Source organism: Pinus tabuliformis, chromosome 9, assembly GCF_031772625.1.
Source record: "Pinus tabuliformis cultivar Carrire ecotype Pingquan chromosome 9, CPIR1, whole genome shotgun sequence".
Classification (NCBI taxonomy): domain Eukaryota; kingdom Viridiplantae; phylum Streptophyta; class Pinopsida; order Pinales; family Pinaceae; genus Pinus; species Pinus tabuliformis.
In genome coordinates, this window is record NC_142307.1 from 979753786 (window position 1) to 979779561 (window position 25776).

The 25776-nt window shown below is 40.9% G+C and overlaps 1 protein-coding gene across 6 annotated transcripts in view; it reads left to right on the forward strand.

Moving 5' to 3' along the window:
* The window catches only part of LOC149152008 (propionyl-CoA carboxylase), a 522038-nt gene that overhangs the window by 202764 nt on the left and 293498 nt on the right, over positions 1 to 25776 (forward strand). For all 6 annotated transcript variants that reach the window (XM_089439612.1, XM_089439615.1, XM_089439611.1 and 3 more), the window contains one exon: positions 21949 to 22063. In XM_089439612.1, coding sequence (XP_089295738.1) covers positions 21949 to 22063 — 115 coding nt within the window. The remainder of the gene's footprint in view (positions 1 to 21948; positions 22064 to 25776) is intronic.

Here is a 25776-nt window from a genome sequence, read left to right on the forward strand (position 1 = left end):
GTTGCATTTGACAACAATTCGAATCCCCTTGAAGGGATTGCGCAATCCTTGCTGAGAAGCAGAGATTCTGAGAAAATCTCTCTCTGAGAGAGTCGATAAAGAGGTACGATTTCCAGTTCGTGAGTTTGCAGAGGCAAAGGGAGTGACACAGAGCCTCAACATAGTGCTTGAAGGGCACAGTTTCTGCCAGGGCAGAAATCTGTCCGAAAAGACCGAAGACACACAAAAGGGGAATTTTCTCCTCAGAGGACTTTTCTCGCCAAAAGTATGAATTCTTCACTTGCCGGACATCAGATTAGTGCTAAGAAGTGACTGGGGGAGTTAGTTCGATAGTTTGGGTGAGATGGCATCACATGAGCTCAGAGATCAAGACAGGTTGGAAGGAGCTTCCAACTATGTCATATGGAAGACCATAATCTTAGCTGTTCTGGAGGAGTATGATCTTGAAGCTTATGTCAAGAGTGTTGTGCCTGTTCCCACTGACAATGATTAGAAGAAGTATAAGGCCAAGTAGGGAAAGGTGTAGAGGTTCATACTCGATGGAGTTCAAGATTATGTAGTCTCACATTTGCAGGGCAAAGATACAACCCGAGAAATGTGGGAAGCTTTGTCTTCACTGTATGAAGGTTCATTCAAACAACAGAAGATGTACCTAGAACAAAAGTTGCAGCGGACATTGATGCAGAAGGGAGAACGGATTAACTCCTATCTTCAACGTCTTCACGACACCAGAGACTAGCTTGCTGCAGTGGGGTCTACTCTTCAGTCTACCGCGACGGTAAGGACGGCCCTGAATGGAGGCTCAGATGAATGGCAAGTCTTCGTCCAAAGTAGGGAAAGACTACCTTCATGGGAGGAGATGTGGGCAGCCCTTCGACAGGAAGATTTAAGGAGGGATCTGTTAAGGTCAACCTCAATGGCAACAGTGTGAGTGGCATGAAGACCGAGGAGGAGGAGAACGCAGCTCTAGCATCAAAGGGACAACTGAAGCAGAAGCAGAAGAAGGACATTTCAAAGGTGAAATGTTTCAGATGTGGCAAGATGGGTCACTTTGCGTTCCAATCTCCTTTGAAGCAAAAGGATAAGGATGAGAAACATGATCCTAAGGTTGCTCCAGCAAAAATTGATAAAGATGAGTTTGCCATGAGTGCCCATGCATCTCTAGGAGGGAAATGGGGCGATATTGAGCTGTAGTCGGTAGGACTACATGTGGGCAGGATCCTTGAGGAGTCCACCTCTTGGATCAATTCCTTGCTACGGGAGCCCGAGATTCAATAGTGGTAAGATGGACTTAGTGTTAGATGATGCAGTGGATTGTTTCGAGAGACAGATGTAGTAGCTTGAGACCAGGGACTGATGAGCGCAGAGCAAGGTTGGCAACAGTGCAGATTGCACAGTGCAAAAGTTAGCAACAACGTAGAAGATTCAGAGTGTCAGAGACTAGTAGCAGTCGGATTCCAACATTCACATAGTATTATGTTGAACACAGTTAGTTCAGAAATTTTGGATGCTTTTCCGTTGCTGAGCAACAACAATTGGAAAATGACATAGTGCAGAGCTAGCAGTGGCAGTGTTAGCAGCAAATGCAGAGGGAAGTGTAGTACAGATGCAACAGTGGCAGTGGCAGTGTCATGGGCAACAACACAGTGTTGGTGGCAGCAACAGTGCGGAAAGGAGATGCTTCAGAAACAGAGCAACATGCGGTTGGACATTGTTGCTAGAGCACTTTCCTCACTAAGAGGGAGTGTTAGTTTTTGGTAGGATCGAATGTGCTCTAGCCATGAAAATTGGTGGAGAGGCTAAGGCACATGAGTTCTAAAGAACACATAAATCGTTTGGTGAAATTCCACCTGGATTGTGTTTTATTAAAATAATTAATAATTTTAATGAGGTTCCTAAGTCTAAACTTGAGAAAATTAAAGTATTAATGGGTATTAATCAAAATATGGGTGAGAATGTTCTAGAAAGCGGATCAAGTCAAGTTTTAATCTTAAGCGTTGATTAGAGACTTAATCTCGACTGTTGAAGTCTCAACGAGAAAAGTATGAGGAGGCTTGGAGTTCATTTAGAAACACACACAGAGTTGAGAATTCAAACTAAGTGATCATTTTGCAGCAGAGGGGCAGGGATAGTTTAGGAATACTGGGCAGAGAGGCGGAGAACCACTAGTGGAGGCAACACAACAGCTAGGAGGACTGACACTGGGCCTGTTTGGGCCCACGCAGGCCTGAAGCAGAGCTAGATGTTGAATTTTCTTAGTCTATCCGTTAGAAAAATAATCTGTATTCTGCTGGTTTATTTCTTCTACTTGTTTAAATTCGAACAAGTTATTTAAAACATTTAAATTCCGCAATAAACACAATATAGTCATAACATCTATAGATCAAGAGCTGAAAGAAAACAAGCACACAAGTGACATCATTACTTTTGGACAAATGTCCCCAAAAGAACCTAATGCGGGAAAACTGGTGCAGCGATTCTGAGGGTAGATTTTTATGCAATATTTCCTTGAGTACAATTGGGTGCCTAACCGGCTCACCCAACAGAGAAAAATACACGGCAGCAATATCTCTATTTGGAAACAGGTAATCATAAGACTTGTCCCACGAAACTCTCTCCAGCGACTCTGAAGCTCTGCACTGGCCCTTCTGGCCTTTGCATTAGCCTCAGACCCCTCTGCATCAGCTCTCTGAGGCACTGCGCAGCCTCTGGGACCCTCTGCGTCACTCCAGCTGCCCTCTGCGTGGATGATGCAGTCCCTCTAGGCTCTACGCTGTCTCTGTTGGGCTTTGTGTGGTCTGCTCTGGCTGCTGCTTCTCGCTCTCTGCTTCTGCACTGGTCTCTTGGCACTGTCTCTGCCCAATACTCACTGCCCCTTGCTGCTGATCACTGATTCAAATTTTCTTAGCAACCTCGCTCTAGCAAAATGAATGACTAATCACTCTGGTGTGTTCTCCAACTGACCCTCAAGCCTCTTCTTATACTTTTCCTGTTGGTCCTTCAGCGTCCGAGATTAAATCTCTAATCAACAACTAAGATTAGATTTGGTTTGATCCATGACTTTTGGAACCTTCTAACCTAGTTTTATATTAATACCCATTAATATTTTATTTTTCCTAAGTTTAGACTTAGGAACTCCATTAAAAATATTAATTATTTTAATATTTCCGAAACAGGTACAATCTGTCCAAACCATTTCTGGGTCTTGGAGATCTCATGTGCTTTAGCCTCTCCACCAATTTTCACGGCTAGAGCACATCCGATGCTACCCCAAATCAACAATTCCTCTTAGCGAGGACTGTGCTCTAGTAATACTCCACACTGAGCATCACCTGATTATCCGACACCGGTCCCTATGTTGATACTAGGCCTCCCCGCCCAACATCCTCTCCATTGCTGCATCTTGTACTGCGTCCCATGGCCCTGCCACTGCCACTGCTGCATTCATACGACAACTCCCTCTGCATCCATGCTGTTGCTGGTCCTTTCTCCCAACACTGCATCTGCACTGCATCCCGCTCTCATGATGCTGCATCGTGCTATTGCTAACCGCTACTGCACTGCAACTCAGTTACTAAGAAGTAAGTAACTGATCCACCCAACTTCTGACATCCCTGTAAGGCTAGAAACACTCCTAATGCTGAAGCTCTCTCTGCCACTAACAAGTGCTCCCTCTACTGACCTCTACGCTGCTGCAGCATCTCACTGCATCTCGCACCGTTGCACACCTCTCTGTGCCATCCTGCACTGGTGCAACACTCCTATGCCTCTCACAGTGTTGCAGCGTGCTAGCCTGGCGCTGCCCGGGGACTCCTGCACTGTAGCACTCTCCGCCGCTTCATATGCATTCGTCTCTATTGAAATCCGCCAATCCTGCTACTCCTCTTTGGGGCTCCTGTAGCAAGGTATAATCCAAGGGGTTGGGTACCTCAAGGATCCTGCCCCTCATCACCTGTAGTCCTCCTGATTACACCTCGATGTCTCCACACCTCTTCTCTAGAGGTACATGAGCTCTCATGGCACAATCGTCATCCTCCTCGACTTCTTTCTCTGCGTTCACTGGCGCTGTCTTCGAGTTAGAAGCTCTCCCTTGTTCTTCTTCCTCGGATGCTAGTTTGCATAGTGACCTAGTTCCCCACAGTGGAAGCACTTGACCTTGGAGAGGTCCTTCTTCTTCCTCTTCTCCTGCTTTCCCGCAGATGCTAGAGCCACATCCTCTTCCTCTTCCTTCTTGATCCTGACTCCTTTCCCGCTACTTTCCGCCTTGCTCAACCACCTGATCTCCTCTTGGCGAAGAGCCGCCCACAATTCTTCCTAATCTGGAAGATCCGCCCTGCCCAGTATGCTCTGGACAAATGTCTCCCAATCCTCGGAGACTGCGTTAAGTGCGGTCTTCACCAACATTTCCTCATCCGGCGTGGCCCCTATGGAAGTTAGCTAGTCCCAGATCTCCTTCAATCGACTGAGGAAGTGATCTATTTGCTCCCCCTTCTGCATTTGGTATGACTACAGCTGATTCTCAAGTAACATCTTCCTTTGCACGAAAGTATGTTGGTACAATTTCTTCAGGGCTTCCCACATCTTATTTGTTGTGACCTTCTCGGCAATATGTTGGACCACGTGATCCTTGAATCCATCAAGGATGATGCACATCACCCTGGCCATTGCCTCCTCCTACTTCTCATTTTAAGCTGGGCCAACTGGGATCACCACTACTCTCAAGGCGAAGGCCTTGATGCGATGTCTGTCTGGAATGGACAGGATCCTGGCCTTCCAGACCACAAAGTTGGATGCTCTGTCCAGCCTGTCCTAACCCCTCAGCCCTTTCACGACCATCTCTCTGCTCTTCTCTGTCAACTCCTCCGAGTCTCTCTACTTCCCGCTTGGAAGTTCTCTATTCGACTCCTACTGAGTCTCTCTACTTCCCATCTGGAAGTTCTCTGCTAGACTCTGAGTCCCGATTTCCCTCCTGGAAATCCTTCTGCCAATCTTCAAGTTGCCCATCTCCGATTGTCTGTGCAACTGCAACACTGATTCAGATTCCTTGGCTAGAAATTCGCCTTGCTAGCAACTCCCTCTACCTTGGTTTTGGCCTGTTATGTATTGTTCTAACCACAATACCCCACTAGCTTTGCTCCCGCAAACTGCCCACAGCTTCCTATGCCCCAGTAACTGAAGGACTGAGCCTCCAAGCTCTGCGCAATCCCTGCAACGGCTGAATCTGCACCTTCTGGCCACAATGTCGATCCTTCCTGGCTGAGAATGATGATCAGGCACTGTGTAGGTCAGATCTGCCCCTCTATGCCTCTGTGTTGATCCTCCTCCTGGCTTGAACTGATGATGCAAACCCTTTGCGTCAACCCTTTTCTGCTGCTTTTTGCTATGAACAACTTCTGTCACTTGGGATAATTGATTCTGCTGCAAATGCTCTGCTTCAACTGGTGCCTTCAACTCTCCTGTGATCTGTAACCACCCTCTGATACCATGTTGAATTTTCTAAGTCTATCCGTTAGAAAATTAATCTGTATTTTGCTGGTTTATTTCTTCTACTTGTTTAAATTCGAACAAGTTATTTAAAACATTTAAATACCGAAATAAACACAATACAGTCACAACATCTACAGATCAACCGCTGAAAGAAAACAAGCACACAAGTGACACCGTTATTTTTGGACAAATGTCCCAGAAAAAACCTAATGCGGGAAAACTGGTCTAGCTATTCTGAGGGTATATTATTATGCAGTATTTCCTTGAGTACAACTAGGTGCTTAACTGACTCACCCGATAAAGAAAAATACACAACAACAATACCTCTCTATTCAGAAACAAGTATTCCGAAAACCTGTCCCACGAAACCCTCTCGAGCGTCTCTGAAGCTCTGTGCTGGCCCTTCTGGCCTCTACGTCAGCCTCAAACCCCTCTCTGCCACCCTCCTACTGTTCTGCGTCAGCCTCAAACCCCTCTGTGTCAGCCCTCTGAGGCACTGTGCAACCTTTGGAACCCTCTGCGTCACTCTAGCTGCTCTCTGTGTGGATGACGCAATCCCTCTAGGCTCTGCGCTGTCTCTGCTAGGCTCTGCGTGGCCTACTTTGGCTGCTGCTTCTCGCTTCTGCTTCTGCGTTGGTCTCTTGGCACTGTCTCTGCCTCTTTGCCCAGTACTCACTGCCCCTCAATGCTGATCACTGATTCAACTTTGCTTAGCAACCTCGCTCTAGCAAAATGAATGATTGATCACTCTAGTGTGTTCTCCAACTGACCCTCAAGCCTCCTCTTATATTTTTTCTGTTGGTTCTTCAACAACCAAGCTTAAATCTCTAATCAACGGCTAAGATTAGATTTGGCTTGATCCATGACTTTTGGAACCTTCTAACCTAGTTTTATATTAATACCCATTAATATTTTATTTTTCCCAAGTTTAGACTTAGGAACTCCATTAAAAATATTAATTATTTTAATATCTCCTAAATCGGGTACAATTTGTCCAAACCATTTCTGGTTCTTGGAGATCTCATGTTCTTTAGCCTCTCCACCAATTTTCATGGCTAGAGCACATCCGATGCTACCCAAAATCAATACCAGAATGGCCAGTGCAGAAGTAGACGCTGTCCTCACGCAGAATGTCAGAACTGCCAGAACAACCGGGAGAGGTTGACGCAGAAGCTCCTGGAGGTAGAAGAGACAACGCAGGGCTGACACAGGGCCTATGCAGAGATAGCCAGGGTTAGCTAGTCTTGTTGCCGGATCAGCTGGAAACTACTCAGTGAAGTGAGGTAATCTCACTTAGTTTTCTGCCATTATATTTTTCACTGCCACTGGATTGCTGGGAGGGCATCCAACATTGTATTTAGAACTACTGCTTAATAATAGAAAACCCTTAGAGCTGCTGCACTGATTTTCTGCATTGGGGTTTTTTGGGGACTATTTTGTCCAAAAATAACTGTATCCTATGTGTCTTGTTCTTTGCTCAGTGTTTTGTTTCATGTAATCAAATTTAAAGAAGTGTAGGCTGCAGAAGTAATCTACTTCAGTATTCAAAAAATAACTTGATAATGTATATTAAAATCAAGTAGGAGAAGTAAATTCAGTTTTGCTGTAGTAGGGGTTCCTTGAGGATAGGAATTTTCACATTCTCGATGTTCTACAACCTCTTCAAAGGTGGATGGTTCTGCTTCTATTAATTTTGTCATGTATGCAACATACCCAGAATATTTCTTGGGTCTCTTACTTTCTCTAAATGATCCTTGTGCTGCCCCATGACCTTTTGCATCAAGTAGTGTGGATTTCAACCAATTAGGTCTTTTCCTTGTTTCGGGAATGACCTCGGGTTGAACAAGTTCACTTGGGCCTTCTTCTTCATGGTTTGATCCTTTTGCTTCCTTGTCAACTTCCTTCTCAAATATCGGAAGTTCTTCGTCATCAGAATCTATGGAAAGTTCTTTTGACTTCTTGAATGCTATACTCTCATCAAATATGACATCACGACTAACTTCAATGTGATGTCCATCTTTCATATAGATTCTATAGGCCTTTGATGAGTTACTATACCCAACAAATATCTCCTTCATACCGGAAGGATCCAGCTTCTTTCTTTTGTCCTTTGGTATATGAATATACACAGGACACCCAAAGATTCAAAAATGATCTGCAGATGGCTTCTTCCCAGTGAACACTTCTTCCGGAGTCTTGTTATCTAGAGATTTGTGAGGACATTGATTTTGAATGTAGACCACTGTCTTGGTTGCCTCTCCCCATAGAAACTTAGGTAGATCTTGATCGTGTAACATTGCTTTTACACTTTTTTCAATGGATCTGTTCTTTGTTTCTGCGACTCCATTTTGTTCGGGATTGTATGGGACTCTCAACTCCCTCTTAATCCAGACTCCTTATAGAATTCTATAATCTCTTTGGATGTATATTCTCCTCCATTATCAGATCTCAGTATCTTGATCCTTCTTTCTGTAAGGTTCTCCACTTTAGCCTTGAATTCTTGAAATCTTGTAAATACTTCATCCTTGGTTTTCATTAAGTAAACCCAGGTCTTTCTTGAATGATCATCTTTGAATGTGACACAGTATAGATGGCCTCCAAGTGATTTTGGAGTCATAGGGCCACATACATCAGAGTGAATGAGATCTAAGATTTCTTTTGACTGCGAAGCACTGCTTCCAAATGGTCTCTTGGTATTCTTGCCCAATGCACATCCCTTGCAAACCCCTTCATGATCCTCCTTTAGATTTGGGATTCTATCTACTATGGAATTTAAAGTTGGAAGAATTCTGAAATGTAGATGACCAAACCTTCGATGCGAAAGTTCACATGGACTAATCTCAATGTGAACTAGGGCTTGGTTTATAGGAGATATTAATCTGTAAAGCCTTCCTTCTCGGATACCAATAACTTTAGCTTGATCTATGCTTGAGCCCTTTCCCCAAACAACTATTTTTCCATCAATGAAGGCTACTCTATCTCCTTTATTTTCTAAACTTGAAATAGAAAGTAAATTTTTGTGCAAACCTGGAACAAATAGAATGTTGTTGAGGTGGATGTTGCTTCCATCCTTGAGTTTTATGGAAGTTGATCCAATGCCCTTCATTAGATAGCTTTTGTTGTCTCCAATTTCCACAGAGTAAGCGGATTTACCTTTTGATAGGGTCTTCAATTGGTTGGAGTGACCAATCATGTGCCTTGATGCACCACTATAAATTACCTAAATGTCTTCATCGTGGAATGTACTAGAGAGAGCCAAAAAGAGACCTTCATCCCTTTCATTGATTGATGCCTTCTTTCAAGAGAATAAGAAAGTCCATGCTTCCTTGATACCTTTCTTGAGATGGCTTGCAATTTTCTTGATGAACTTCTTCATTGTAGAGGAGATCTTCATGATGCCCTTACAGAACCAAAGCTCTGACACCATGTTGAGAATCCAATAGGGAAATGAATATGTTAATTCTCTTAACTTGATAGGTGCTTATGTTACCTTTTACTTATTAGCTTTGTTCTTTATTATTCCAATGCGCAATACATCAAACAATGACCAAAACAGTATGAACAGTGACATAGTATATAGTCTACCACCCAGGGCCAAAACCCCTCCTCTTGAGGGGAAAACCCATAAATCTCTTCATCTTTCAGATCTTTCAATTGACGAATACCATGACCTAGACTCAGACAAATACACTCCAAGATCAATTCTACCATGACCTCTTGCTGCAATCTCTTCGACCTCCTAGTAGATTTGAAATTCTGCTCCCCAACAACTGCTGCTGCTTCTCTACGAGGCTTCGATCTCCCTCTAATAGCCTTCCTCCTGACTTCATTTCCCTTGAATTGAGTCCTAGGGCTAGTAAGATGCCCTAAGAGACCTTCACTTGCCTTCCTTCTCTTTTGCTACCAAAATCGAACCACCAGAGATCCCAGCGCTGAAACCCTAACTTCAATCTTCCTAGAAGAAATAGAATAGGCCCAGAAACACTTCGACTTCTTCGACTTCCTCTTCTTCACACTTCCTTCTTCAAATTCTTCTTCTTTTGCTTCTTCACATAAGAGATGAGTGAGTGAGTGATCCAAATGGATGACGAGTTCGTCTTATATATAGGCTTCTTCAAGGGTGGACTTGGCTCTTCATGTAGGCCAACTTGACAACTCATTAGGGCGACTTGATCTTGGAGGTATTTTGACACTTTAAACACAAAATAAAATTTTCTTTACAATTTAGAATGTGCCCTTAAGGTCTTCAATAGATGACAATGACTCTTATATTTAGGACAAACCCTAGAAGCACTCAATGGTTGCTTGTCCTATAAAATAAAAGAACTTGAGCATGAAACCCATGCTCCAATAATAATAATTTCTTTTTCATTTTATATTTACAAGAATACATTTCATACTTATGAGGACCGAACCTAGTTACACATTTCTCAACAAGATATAACCCTTAGAAGTTGAATGACCTCCTTCAAATTGCTAGATGGCTCCCTTGAAGCTGAATAGGTGCCCAAACCTTGGTCGTCTAGGTTAGGTGAGGGTAACCTTCTTCCACAAATTCGAATTAGCCTCTTGATCTAGTGATATGACACCTGTGAAGTCACAAAAGGTTAGCCATCCTCTATTCATAAATAAAATTCAAATTTGAAAATAAAACCCCTCTAATTATTTACAATAGAAAAATAAAACACAAGGGTTAGTGAAATAATTTTACAAAATTATTTACAATATTCAAAAAATGAAAATTACAAGCTCTAATAAGCGGATCTAACTTTATTTGCACAATTAGAAGAAAATTTGAGTGGAGAAATAATTTTTAATTTTATGCCATGGCCAAGTTGTTGCACACAAATCGTTAGATAAGACTTGGAAAATTTAACACGATGGACTTTTAAACCTCTTGTCTTGGGAGTTGGCTGGTCCAACTGAAGACTTCCCCTCACACCCAAGATTTGAATATCAAATTATCTCTACACACTTGAAATAACGTTATTAGATCATAAGGGGCTAGATACACGTTAAATGTGATATTCCCACTTAGCAATATTGCTAAGGGGAAATATGAATTTTGCTAATTTTGTCATATTCTGTACTTTCACTTAGGAAAAGTGGGTTGCAGGACCCCAGTTGAATTTTTGGAGCTAAGACAAGGGCCCAACATAGGAGAAAGGGAAAAATTGAATGGCTAGTGGATGGTGGGGGCCACACCAAAGAGGGAATACGCTCCCCTCTTGGAAATATGCACTCTTGGAGGGAAAGGATGAAGGGAATCGATGGTTGGGTCCAACATGAGCAAATTGGAGGCACAATGACAAAATAGGAGGCACTCATTTTGGGGCATCTTTTGATCACTTGAACATTCACCTTGACTAGCACGCTTGAGCTAGAAGCCAACTCTGCATGTACTATGGAGCACAAGAGACTTTCAAGCGAGAATCTCACCCTTGCTTCGGTGGACCTTGAGTGCTAGCCATAAGAGGGAGCCTTCATCACCTTCAATCTGATCTAGGAACCTGTTGACCACTACGTGTCAACTTCCCATAGCAGTACACCCCCTTTTCTTCGCAAAAGGGATAGTGATTGATTGACATGTCCATGCCATTCGACAATCATCGTCGACTTGATCAATTTATGTTGTAAACCCAGTCTGCATGTGTGAATTGTAAATAATCTTAGCAGAGTTGAGTCATGTATGTAAATTGCCTAGGTGGACCTAATTTTCTAGTGATAATCTACGTTCTGGAAGGTTTTTTGTCTCACCGATCTATAATCGGCAGAGTTTTTCTTCAGCCTAACCCTAAAGCCGAAATGAATTTTGTCATTAGAATCTTAGAGGAATCCTAGTATGTTGATCTACTAGATTATATTTGGTTGCAGAATTGGGTGGTCTATGAGGATTTATGTCAAATGGGTTTTTCCATTTGAGATGTAAAATTGTAAAACTCATGATGTAAAGTGTCTTGAGGGTTAGAAAATGTTTTAATCCCCTCATAAGTCCTAAGTCCTAGGTCCTAGGTGATTTTTCCAAAGGCTAAGTTCAAGGATCCAAAAAAAAAATTAAAAAAAGATTAATTAATTAAAAAATAGATAAAAATAATAATAAATTTTAAAAATTTTAAAAATAATTAAAAAATAAAAAATAAAATAAAATAAAATTAAAAAAATTTAATTAAAAAATAATAAAATAATAATAAGTCAAATTTTTGAGTAAATAAATGCAAAATTTTAATTATTTAATATATTAAAATGCATTTAAAAATTCGACAGATGAGATTAAAAGAAATCTTGATCTTCATCGATGGTCGAGATTAGTTTGACATGGATCACTCGAACTAGCTGTTGGGAATTTTTCCTTTAAATAGGGTGCTAGGGGTCATTTGAGATCAGATTGGATCTGAGAGTCTAGTGCTAAAGAAAGCTCTCTTGTAGTCATTTTTTGTGCAATAAAGAAAGACTTTGGGGTTAAAAATCTTGCTGGTGTTACTCTTCTGGAAATGCTGTAAGATTGTTTTATTTTTCTGCATAATTTTATTTTCAGCCATTGATGATAGCTTAATGAAGATTGATCTAGGCACAGGTATCTTGTCTGATCTTTGGGGTTTGAATGATAGTTTAGATTCTGAAATATAGTGGCAGGTATCTCCATTTGATCTGGGTTTCACTATTGTTTTCTCCCTCTATGTTAATGGTTGATTTTAAGTTGTGCAATAAATCCTTTTTTTTTTCAGATTACCGGGCGTTAGGGGAGGTTCTCGGCTAAACCAGCCGACTTCCGGATTGTGTTTTCTAAAAGAGCCCAGCCAGTTCTTGATCTCGGGCTTATCATTCGAAATATTTTTTATGAATGCATGCAGGGTTATCTGAAGTATCTCGCATTAAAATTAAATTCTGATAGTATTACTGTGATTATTGACAAATCTGGCTGCTTAAGAGTCGAAAATCTGTAAATGCTGTAATTACTTAGTTAGGGTTTTCAGTTTCGTTTTTTTTTTTTTTGCACATTATTTTGGGTTTTCTTTTCCTTTGCAGGTTGCAGGTACAGGTTTTGAAAAAGTTTTCAGGGTTTCATCAGGCAATTTGGAGCAGGAAAGATTTAAATTTTTGATCAGGTTTCTGGACCGCAGGTTTGCAAACTGTGTTTTCATTTTTCACTACTGCCTGGGGTTTTATTGCTGCAGAAAAATTTCGAATTTTTTTTTTAAAGGGATCGCAGTTTTTGCTGCTACCCTGCACACGCAAGCCACCTTCGCATTTTTCCTCCACACGCCTTCTCTTCCTCTTCACCTGAGTGTGCACTTGCTGATGACCACGTTTCACCTCCACGCAGCCATCACCACACTATGCCTGCGTTTTCCTCCCTCGTTGTGGCTCTTACCATCGTGCTGTTATCTCTCAACACCTCTGTTGACTTATCCAATCTGCAAACGCACCACAAACTTCAATACAAAATCCGCAGATCCACCCTCAACTTGCCGCCGTCCTGTCCACGCATCCCTCTGCCGACATCCATTGCTGCAAATCGAAATGTTGCTGCCCACGCATTTTTTTTTGCTTCCCTCCATAACTCCACCGCTCCGACTTGCAGATATCTCCATGCTCCCATCTCACTCACCATCAAACCAGCGTGCTGCCAACCTGCACACTTCTGCCGTCAGCTGTTTTCCATACCTACAAAACCACTGGTAAATCCAAGCCAACAGACTTCTCCTCCCCATTACGTCACTTGCACAACCTGCGCAGCAAGCAAGCACACAACAGCAGCAGTCCATACTTCGATCTTCCGTAGCCACCTTTGCTCTCTTCTGTAGCATGCCCTCCTCACGCCATTCGACCTGCATATTGACAAGGGCAAGCAAAAGGGGATTGAATTTTTTTTACGCGTGGGTTACTTTCAGTCTTGTTACATGCGTTGAATATATGTATATTTTTTATAGTTTAGCATAGTCAGTCTAGAATAATTTTCTCCTTAGAATTATTTCATTTTAGTCTTTACTCTAAAAAAATTTTAAAAAATCGATTTCCATTAGATTAACTTTAGTTTTGTTTTATTTTTATTTTTTTTTAAATTTCATATTGAAAAAAGGGGACATCAAAAATTTTAGAATTGAAATTTCATATTGTTTCATTTTTTTAGAATTAAAAATTTTAGTTTTGTTCATAAGTTTAAAACTTTATATAAAGATAGAAATATAAAAAATACAAAAAAAGGCATAAAAAAGGTTCCTTTAGTTTCTATAGATTAGGTTAGTTTTAGATTAGATTTTACTTTTTTTAAAGTTTTGTTTCATTTTGAATTTAGAATTTTAAAATCATAAAAATTATAAAAATAAAAAAATCATAAAAAATATAAAATATAAAAAGACATAAAAAGTTTCCTTCTTTAGTTTAGAGTTTGGATTTTAGATTTAGTTAGTTGTTTGGAATTTTTGATTTAAATAAAAAATTAAAAAATTAAATAAAAAACATAAAAAAAGGTTTTCTTTTATTTAGATGTTATATGGTTTCATTTTATATAGATCACGTATGTTTTAGTTAGAATTTAGTTTAGATTCTAATTTTAGTTTTATTTCATAAAATATAAAAGTCATAAAAAATACACATATATAATAAACAAAAAAATAAAAAATAAATAAATTAATAAATAAATAAAAAATAAAAATGTTTCTTTTAATTTAGTTTTATTTAGATTTTTGGTTCAAAGTTTCGTTTAGTTTTTAATTTTATTTTATTTGAAAAATATATAAAAAAAAAATGAATTTTTTTTCCCAGTTTGAGTCTTGGCTCAGGAATTTGTTATGTTTTTTTTTGTTTTTTTGTTTTGTTTTTTTTTTCTTCTGTTGAGGCTTAAATTTTGATGTGGGAATTAATGTTTATCATTTGTAACATGCTTTAATGTTCATTTGAAGATTAACTACATGAATGTGATCTCTGGTTAGCACTTTACGTGGTTGTTTAAAGCACCTTATCTTTCGAAATTTTAACTGCTGGAGTATCATTAAGCCATTAAGCATTTATTGATTATCTCGCATTTGGTAAAAGTTAAGCTTTGTTTGAATTGTTTGATGGTTAACGATTGTTAATGAGCCCATATTCCTGCAGCATTTGATAAATAATCATTTAATCATTTATTTCATAAGGCACTGGTCTATTAACTTAATAAAAACATTTTAGTGCTTGTTTCCCTTCGTGTCTCCCAACCCAACTGGTTCATAGTTGGTCATCCATTTTCCTATAGGGTCTACCCCCTTTAGCCTCGGGAGACAGGCTTAAATGGAGAGATCGGGGATCAGGGTGACAACCCCCCGTTTGAGCGTTGTCGTGACAATTTGTGCGACAACAAAACCTTTTTAGCGTATTTGTGGATCTGGTTCAACAGGTGGGACACAAGAAGGAAAAATACGCAGTCATTGGAGGTGTTGTTGTGGGGCAAGTGATTTGTTGGGTTTTCGGGATAACCAAGGGACATCATTTGCTGAAGATTTAGGGAAATTCCAGGGCCTCATTTTGGAGAGAATTGGCGGCCAAGCATTCATTAGTAGAGATTGCGTGGGCTTGTGCAATACCTTTTTGTGCCACACATGGGGCATTGCGAGGTAGAGGAGTTTGGCGCTGAGACTTGTGGAGTTCCGGAAGGGGATTTGCTGAATATCTCAGCCATTTTGGGAGCCTTCTGTAGTGATATTTACAGGTGGGTCGAAATACCCAATAGCTAGTGGAGCTAGGAGAAATTGGGCTGAAATTCTGAGGTTAACATATGGCCAAACCCTTGTTGGGTTTTGGTGGGTTATTGGAGGAGAGGCCGAGGTTAATTTCCCAAAATTTTCGGAGCATCGGAGGAGGTCCTAGCAGCCATTCTTCACAACCATCAGTTCAGTTTTCTGGGTGATCAGTGCAGAGCCATAGAGGGGACAGCCACGCAGCAGTTGGGGCACTTGCTTCCATCACTTGAGCTTTGCTAACTTGCCTTAGGCAAGCCCAAGTGCACACTTTCAAAACATCTACTGTAACCCCATAATTTGCTAATAAAATGGCTCAGATCATAAGTAAAGCTACTATCCACTTCTAAAGCTAGTAGCCAATAGAGAAGATCCCAAGGGACTAAGATGCAAGGTGACCAAGTTGGACAAGGGGACAAGAGTACATACCAAGCCCATTCCTTCCATCGAATCCCCCCACTAAACCATGCCCATAAATGTGCATGATAAGTAAGAAAAAATACCCAACTACACAATGAAAGCCATACCTTTGGGGTTGGAAGGTTCACTTTCAAACATTTGATCATGACAGATGGGTGAGGGTGCGTAATGGTTGGCTTAGGTGGGGGAGATGATGGCACATCGAGCTATCTTGGGGTGCAAGAGGCTGCTGGATGCCGGTTGAAGACAATCTAGGAGAAAACATTCTCCTATGGGTGTCACCCACCACACAAGTGGTGGGTGACAAGGACAAAGACAAATTCTGGAAAATTCGTGGCACTGGGAGAAAACTTCAAATCTGAGATCTGGTGCATAAATATTAGTCCTCCAAATAATGATTTTCAACTCACTAATTATAATAAATTTGGCCTCAAGTTCAACCCAAATTCTGAAGGTAATATTTGGCACAAATTTTGGAAATGCATCAAATAAATTAGTCTCCTTTCCTCTGATTGAAACCCTACTTTAGGGATAAATAATCGATCTGCTCTTGGTGCAAATTGTATGGAGGAAACCCTGATATGCTTGGCTAAGTGAGAAGTATTGTGGATCCAATTCAGACTTTGTATTTCCTGAGTAAATTTGGCCCTCTAGATCTGGAAATAACCATTGGAAAATGCTCTGAGTAAGGCTGTGCGTATGAAAATTCCTACACTCCGAAGGAACCCCTACTGCAGCAAATCTGAATCTACTTCACCTACTTGATTTTTAAATTACATTCATCAAGTTATTCTTCTAAATACTGAAGCAAATTACTTCTGCAGCCTACACTAATTAAATATTTGATCTCATGAAACAGAAAACATAGCAAAGAACAAGATATATAGGACACTTATTTTTGGACACAATAGTCCCCGGAAAAATCCAATACGGGAAAACCGGTGCAGCAATTCTGAGGGTTTATTATTATGCAGGAAAGTATCAGAATACAAATCTAGGATGCTCATCTAGCAATCCTTTACAGAGAAAAATACTGGCGAAAAGTCTGATTGAGTTTTACCTCACTTCACCCTGCAAAATTCCGGCTGATCTAGCACAAGACTGGCTAACCCCAACTACTTCTATACTGGCCCTGTGTAGGCCTTGCATCAGCCTTTCAGGCTCTGCGTCAACCTTGCGTCACCTTCTCTGCCCTCTGCGTCAACTCTCCCGGCTGTTCTGGCAGTTCCCGATATTTTTGACAATTCCCGACAGTTTCGGCTATTTCGACAGTTTTGGATTCTACGTGATAGGCAACTTTTCTGCATCAACTCTCTCGGCTACTGTGCTGCCTCTACGTCATCTTTCCCGGCTGTTCTGTATTTTTTGGAAATTCCTTCTCTCTGATTCTCTCTGCCCCTCAGTTGCAAGATCTCCCCAATCGATTTTCCTCCTGAGAACTTCTCACCTCAAAAAATCGATTTCCTCAATCTCTGTGTGTATGTTTCCAAATGAACCTCAAGCCTCCATTTTATACTCTTCCTATTGAGTCTTCAATGGCCGAGATTAAGTCTCTAATCAACAGCTAAAATAAAAACATGACTTGATCCGCCTTCTAGATCATTCTCACCCATAGTTTGATTAATACACATTAATATTTTAATTTCCCTAAGTTTAGACTTAGGAACTCCATCAGAAATATTAATTATTTTAATAAAATACAATCCGGGTGGAATTTCACCAAACGGTTTATGGGTTCTTTAGAAATCATGTGCCTTAGCCTCTCCACCAATTTTCAAGGCTAGAGCACTTTCGATGCTAACATAAAATAACACTCCCTCTTAGCGAGGAAAGTGCTCTAGCAACAATGTCCAACTGCATGTTGCTCTGTTTCTGAAGCACCTCCTTTCTGCACTGCTGCTACCACCAACATTATGCTACTGCTGCCCATGACACTGCCACTGCCACTGTTGCATCTGTACTACAACTCCCTCTCAAACTTTGCATCTACTATGTTGCTAGCACTACCACTGCTAACACTGCATCCATACTGCAACTTAGTTGCTGAGAGAAGCAACTGAAAAACATCCAAAATTAGTTGAACTTAACTGTGTTCAACATAATACAATGAATGTTGGAATCTGACTACCGCTGATTCTAACCCTCTTAATCTTCTACGCTGTTGCTGACTCCTGCACTATGCCAACTGCACTTCTGCCAACCTTGCTCGACGCTGATCAATCGCTGGTCCCCGATTACTGCATCTATCCTCCAAACACTCCACTGCATTGTTTGACACTAAGTCCATCTCGCTACTGCTGAATCTTGGGCTCCTGTAGCAAGGATTCTACCCACATATAGTCTTCTCGACTACAACTCAATATCACCCCATTTCCCTCTTGGAGATGCGTGGGCACTCATGGCAAACTTATCCTCGTCAATCTTTGCTAAAGTAGCCTTAAGATCATGTTTCTCATCCTTGTCCTTTTTCTTCAAAGGACACTGGGATGCATAGTGGCCCAACTCGCCACAACTGAAACATTTCACCTTAAAATGTCCTTTTGCTTTAGCTTTTGCTGTCCCTTCGATGCCAGAGCTGTGTTCTCCTCCTCCTCCTTCGTCTTTGTGCCACTCCCACTGCTGCCATTGAGGTTGACCTTCACTAGGTCCCTTCTTAACTCTTGTTGAAGAGCCGCCCACATGTCCTCCCATGAAGGTAGTTTTTCTCTGCCCAATATGCTTTGGACGAAAACTTGCCATTCATTCGAGACTCCATTCAAGGCTATCCTCACCATCGCGGTTGGTTGAGGAGTAGACCCCACTGCAGCAAGTTGGTCTCTAGTGTCCTGAATACGCTAAAGATAGAGGTTCACCCCTTCTCCTTTCTGCATCAAGGTCCGTTGCAACTTCTGCTCTAAGTACATCTTCTGCTGTTCGGAAGAGTCTTCATACAGTGAAGACAAGGCTTCCCACATCTCCCGAGTTGTATCCTTGCCCGGCAAGTGTGAGACCACATGATCTCGAACTCCATCGAGAATGAGCCCCTTTGCCTTCCCCTACTCAACCTTGTACTTCTTCTTTTGATCGTTGTCAGCCGGAATAGCTACAACACTATTGACGTAGGTCTCGAGATCATGTTCCTCCAGAACATCTATGATTCTGGTCTTCCATATGACATAGTTGGAAGCTCCTTCCAACCTGTCCTGATCTCTAAGCCCATGCGATGCCATCTTACCCAACTGTCGAAGTGACTTCTCTAGTCACTGCTTAGCATTGCTCAACTACTCAGCAAGTGAGAAATTCGAAGTTTCTGGCGGAAAGTTCTCTAAGGAGAAAATTCCCCTTCTACTTGTCTTCGTTCTTTTCTAGTGGATTTTTTCCCCGGCAGAAACTACGTCCTTCAAGCACTATGCTGAGGCTCTGCGTCACTCCTTCTGCCTCTGCAAACTCCTGAACTGGAAATCGTACCTCTCTGTCGTCTCACTCAGAGAGAGATTCCCTCAGATCTACTTCCTTGCAAGGATTGCGCAATCCCTTAAAGAGGATTTGAATTGCTACCAAGTGCAACTTTTGGCCTCGCTGCTCAGCACTGGATCTTCTCTTTCTGTTTCAAGATCAACGCTCTGATACCATGTAAAAATTCCTACACTCTGAAGGAACCCCTACTGCAGAAAATCTGAATCTACTTCACCTACTTGATTTTTAAATTACATTCATCAAGTTACTCTTCTGCAACCTACACTAACTAAATATTTGATCTCATGAAACAGAAAACAGAGCAAGGAACAAGATATATAGGACACACTTATTTTTGGACACAATAGTCCACAAGAAAACCGGTGCAGCAGTTATAAGGGTTTATTATTATGCAGGAGAAATATCTGAATACAAATCTAGGATGCTCATCTAGCAATCCTTTACAGAGAAAAATACTGGCAAAAAATCTAATTGAGTTTTACCTCACTTCAGCCGGGAGAATTCCGGCTGATCCGGCACAACGCTGGCTAACCCCGACTACTTCTGTACTGGCCCTATGTAGGCCCTGCGTCAACCTTTCAGGCTCTGCGTCAGCCTTGCATCAACTTCTCTTCCTGCTGCGTCAGCTCTCCTGGCTGTTCCAGCAGTTCCCAACAGTTCCTAGTGGTTCCGGCAGTTACCAACAGTTTCGGCTATTCCGACAGTTCTGGATTATGCGTGATAGACAACTTCTCTGCATCAACTCTCCCAACTGTTGCGCTACCTCTGCGTCATCTTTCTCGATTGTTTTGTATTTTCCAGAAATTCCTTCTCTCGGATTCTCTCTGCCCCTCAGCGTCAAGATCTCCCTAATCAATTTTCTTCTTGAGAATTTCTCACCTTAGAAAATCGATTTCCTCAATCTCTCTGTGTGTGTTTCCAAATGAATCCCAAGCCTCCATTTTATACTCTTCATGTTGAGTCTTCAACGACCGAGATTAAGTCTCTAATTAACGGCTAAGATAAAAACATGACTTGATCCGTCTTCTAGATCATTCTCACCCATATTTTGATTAATACACATTAATATTTTAATTTCCGTAAGTTTAGACTTAGGAACTCCATTAAAAATATTAATTATTTTAATAAAATACAATCCGGGTGGAATTTCACCAAACGGTTGCTGGGTTCCTTAGAACTCATGTGCCTTAGCCTCTTCACCAATTTTCAAGGCTAGAGCACTTCCAATGCTACCAAAAATAACAGTGCGAGCACTCCTGGAAACAATAATTTGATCTCAACACAAGTTGTTCTCTTCAGCACTGAGATAACACGGCCTTGCTAATGGATTATTCAGAATTTGGCCCTCCTAGCAGTGGATATTTGGCCTCTTTGGAGAAGAATTAATCGGCCCTTGAAGGACAATGTAGCACTAGAAAACTTCAACCTCTTGCACTACAGAACTTTGCCTTCCTGCAATAACAAACTTTTCTTCACAATTCTGTAGTTTCTCTGGAAACAAACTGAGATAGATCATCAAGAATAATACTGGAAGATGATTCAACTAGGGTGGCAATAATGTCCATCGAAGAACGAAGGAGACTAGCTAGGGTGGCAAGAGATCCACCGAAACTAGCGTAAGAATTTCACTTGAAACCGTCAAGGTTGAAACTTGCTTGAGATTCTCTATAATATCAATGACAAATGATGGGATAGAATGAATAGCAAATGAGCTCCACTCTCCTTTTATAATTTTTCATTGAGTCTTCTCCAAGCTTCTAGATCTTCTTTTAATTTTATTTTATTGAAGAAGTCACTTTTTCGTCCTAATTGACTTTTTGCCCCCTTCTAATTAAAATACTTTTTGCCGATTTATTAATAATTATAGTTTACCCCTTTTATTTAATAATATCAAAATTGGGCAAATTCCTTTTGGTCTCCTAGATAATTTTCCTTCTTGCTAGCCTAAAGGGGACAATTAGAGGAGCAGAATTAATGGCTCTAAGCTCACGAAATTGGGGACATTACATGAATTGACATACATTTAAGCCAAAATTGTTTAGGGTCTAACATTGATATTGAAGACAATATGATAGAATTTAGTGCTGTAATTATTGCTGTCACAAAGTGATTTTCAGATTTGTATTATGCCCGACAGGGCAGCTGAAACTTGTAATATAAGTTTGATATCTTTTCTCTTGAATTGCCTAGTGGATTGGTGTTGTTAAAAGTGAAATATTGTTCGTTTTTGCTGCTGTTTTATTATATTCCATATCAGCCTTAAGACTGTAAATTCACAAACTAGATCCAAGAAACCTCTAAAAAATAGTTGAAATTTCTAATGTTGCATTAATTGCCCTAGAACTAGAAATTTCTATATCTTGAATGTCGGAAAATTATTAACAAGTCCTCTTTGTAAAAGTTCAGAAAGACTCCTTAAATTTTTATTTTTTCAAAAGCCCATCCTTCCTTAGAGGACTCCATAATGTTATTGTGTTACAGTAATTTTTAACTAGTTTATCATTGCTAGTTCCAACTAGAATCCAATCATTGCATAATAATTTACTACTTTAATTTAACTGTTTGTTTGCTTTTGGGTTTGAAAACTTTTGTCATCTATATCTTAAACTTGTTAACTTCTTTTATCATCCTTCTTGACATAGTTTCATATCCCCGTTTATAGCTTGTTTTCTTGTGAACCGTGATTTTATGTTTAAAGAAGATATAATAAAATTACGAACATCACATAAAAATAAAGAGGGCATATATCATAACCTTGAACATCGAGGACGGAAAGCTGAGTCGAAACATTTTTATATTTTAAATGAAAGTGAAGGGCTTTTTTATGGCAAGTTTCTTATGGAAGATAAGCTTAGCTCACTATGCTTTGCAGGTATATGAGCTTGGTTGGAATTGGAATAACTGGAAAGAACTTGCACAAGGAACATTGGCTGGTCACCTTCTAGAGTGTGGCTGTCAAGTAACAGGGGGGTACTACATGCATCCTGGTATAGAATGCTTGTCAAGTTTCAGTATTTCATTCTGTTTGTTTGGGCTGCTTTCAGTACTGAAATGTGGGGATGCTACTTTCATGCTTTGGTTGCATATTCTTTGATAGTTTCAGATTGTTATAGTTACTATACCTGGAAAATCAAAATTAAAAATAAAAAGAAATATCATGACATTGGCGCTTTTGAATTTCATTGTTGCTCTTAATATATGTTATTTGCATTGAACAATTTTTCTTTAATTTGGGTCTTTCTTGCCTAGTTTGGCATTTATAATTGCAATATGCATTGTGGGGTGGTATGTAATTTAAAATAGTGTTTTCCTTTCTTTGCTGACTGGACACTATTCTTTGTTTCACTACTATATGGCAACTCTGATGGAAAATCCCCAAGGGTTAGCTCAATCAGTGGAACTGTTACACACCAAAAGTGCATAACCTTATAGGAGAATCAGAAAACTTTTCTCCTATCTTGGACAAGCACCCAGTCAGCAGCCCTATATAGTGCTTAGTTACGATGATATGCTACTTTCCTCTACCATTTGCATTGTTCATGCATTCCCCTTGAATGAAGTGTTAGTTTTTGTAGCATCGGTTGTGTTCTAGCTATGAAATTTGGTGGAGAGGCTAGAATACATGTATTCTCCAAAACCCAGAAATCGTTTCTGGAAATTCCACCTAGAGACAACTTAATTAAAATAACTAATGTTTTTTTAATGTTGCCTAAGTCTAAACTTAGGAAAACTGATTAATTAAAGGTTATTAATTAAGTCATGGTGAAAATCTTCGAGAAGAAGACATGGATCGAGTTCTAGTTAATCTTAGCCATTGATTATGTTTTAATCTTGGCCGTTGATGCCTCCACAAGAGATTATAAGAAGAAATTCGATGGGGGTTGGAGAACACACTGGAGACACCAAGGAATTCGATTTTGTTGGGAAATCGATCTTCAAAGCAGTAGTTGTGTGTTGCTAGAGGTGATTCATTAAGATCGAAGAAGTGAGAAAGGGGCAGGGATAGTAAGGCCAGGAGGAAGATTTTCCAGTCTGGTGAGAGCATAGCAAAGAGACAGAGAGTTCTACACAGAGGCAACGCATTGATTCAGAGGGGAAGCCGTATTTTTCTGGGGAGAAGTAGTGATTCAGTTCCAGAAGCCGGACTGGGAGCCCAGAGGCCAGGAGAGTCCATTTTCCAAACATCAACTGATTAGTTAGCGAGAGAGATGTTGGTCCAGGTTGTGTGGAGCAGAACTGCGTAGGCTGGCATAGGGACTGCTCAGAGGCAGAAGAGAGCAGCTCATCTTGAGCCAAGGTCAGTGTCGGATCACTGGTGGAAGTGAGATTTTTCTCACTAGATCTTCTACTAGTTATTTCTCTGCATGGATTGCTAGATTTGAGCATCCATAGTTTTGTACTCATATTTACTACTGCATAATAATAAAACCCTCAGCTGTTACAGCGGTTTTCCCAAGTTGGGTTTTTTCGGGGACATTGGTCCAAAAATAACAGTGTTATTTGCGTGTGTGTGCATCTATTCTTCCAGCATTACTTTTTCTTCCACAGTATTGTATTTGTGAAGGTTGCAGTGTATTAATTTCGATATTTACGGTAGGATGTAGTAAATAATTTGTTCAAATTATTTAACAAATAGAAGAAACTTAATTAGTTGTTACAATAGGATTAAGGGTTTCCAAATTTTCACATGGTATCGGAGCACAGTTCGTAAGCCGAAGAGTTCAGTAGCATAAGGGAGGAGGAATTTTGAATCTCTGCAGAGGTAGCAATTAGAAACCCACAGAGGCAGTGCAGTCCATTGGGCCAGGAGGGTCAGTTTTTGAGCAAAATTTATTTCTCTGAGAGAGTTGACAAAGAAATTAGATTTTCCAGATCAAAGCTTACCAGAGGCAGAGGGAGATGCAATATTTTATTTGCAGAGCAGATCTTCAGCTGGGACGCAGTTATTTTGTAGCAGTTTGCTAGTGTAAAATAGCATCAGGAGGAAGAAAGAGCACACTGAGGGAATTCTTTTCTCAAGCGAATTCTAGGCCAAAAGTTCGATTTTTTCTAGCAAAGCAGCAGTAGTTGTGAGCAGATTTGACCACTCTAGTAGGGAGTGCGAAAAGCCAGTCAGTAGCTGTGCAAAGGAGAAGAGGAGGAATTCGACGTTTTTGCAGAGATGGCATCAACAGGGCTGAGAGATCAGGATTGATTGGACGAAACCTCCAACAATGTGATCTGGAAGGCAAGAATTTCCTGTGTTTTAGATGAGTATGATTTCAAAGCTTACATTGATAATGTGGTAGTTGTACCCACAGATGCAGATTCGCTAAATGCCTACAAGAAGGAGATGGCGAAAGCAAAGATGATGATTCTCGATGGGGTTTGAGATCACGTGGTGTCTCACATAGCTGGCAAAGATACTGCCTGAAAGATGTGGGAGGTACTACTTGCTACGCTATACGAGGGATCTTTCGAGTAGCGGAAGATGTATCTTGAGGAGAAGCTGAGATGCACAAGGATGCAGAAAGGGGAGCGCATAAACCCCTTCCTAACTAGGCTTCATGATATTCGATTCCAATTGTCTGCAGTAGGGTCAATGCCTTAGCCTATAGAATTGGTGCGGTTTGCTCTCAACGACGTTTTCGAAGAATGGTAGGTCTTCATCCAAAGTATTCTGGGTAGAGAAAAGTTGCTAGACTGCGATCGTATGTGGGTTGATCTATGGCAGGGGGAGATGAGGTGAGATTTGGTGAAGACCACCATTATTGGCAGCAACAACAGTGGGACGAAACAACTAAACGAAGAGGAGGATGTGGCCCTCACACCAAAGGGGCAGCAGGAAGATGAAGGACATTTCCAAGGTCAAATGTTTCAGATGTGGTGAGCTTGGCCACTACAACACTCAATGTCCTCTCAAAAAGAAGGGCAAGGAGGAGAAGCAGGATCAACAAGCTTCATCTACTGAGATCGACAGGCTGTCCTCCAGATTGGAGGAAGAGTTTGCCATGATCACCATGCTGGAATTTCTAAGTTTTACCATTAGAAATTCTTCCTGTACTATTTGATTTATTTCTTCCTACTTGTTCAATTATTTAACAAGTTATTTACCATGTAAATACTGAAAATAAATACAAGTACAATATCAACACATACAGATCATCAACTGAAAGAAACAAGCACACAAGTGACAGCGTTGTTTTTGGACTAATGTCCTCGGAAAAACCCAATGCGGGAAAACTCATGCAGCTATTCAAAGGGTTTTATTATTATGTAGTTTTCAAAATACAACGTGGGTGCCAGAAATCGCTCACCCAAGAGAGAATGCCCTCAACTCTAGTACCTCTCAGTCAGAGACATATATTCGGAGACAGATATTTCGGCTAAATCATCGGATGAACGATCCCAAAGCAACACTGCAACTCCTGCTGCTCTACGTCACCCTGATAGGGACTGCGTCACCCTATCTAGCTCTCCAGTGCCAATCTACCACATGAAAATCTCCCAGCACTACCTCTAGGGCCTGCGTCAGCCTTTCTGGCCCAACGTCAGCCTATCTGGCCCAGTGTCAACCTCTCGGGGCTCTGTGTCAGCCTCCGGAGCCTCTGTGTCTCACACGCTGGCCCTCTCTGGCTCTGCGTAGCTCCTGGCTGCCTCTGTGTGGCCTCTGGTTGTCTTTGTGTGGCCTCTAGCTGGCTTTGCGTCAACCTCTCCCGGA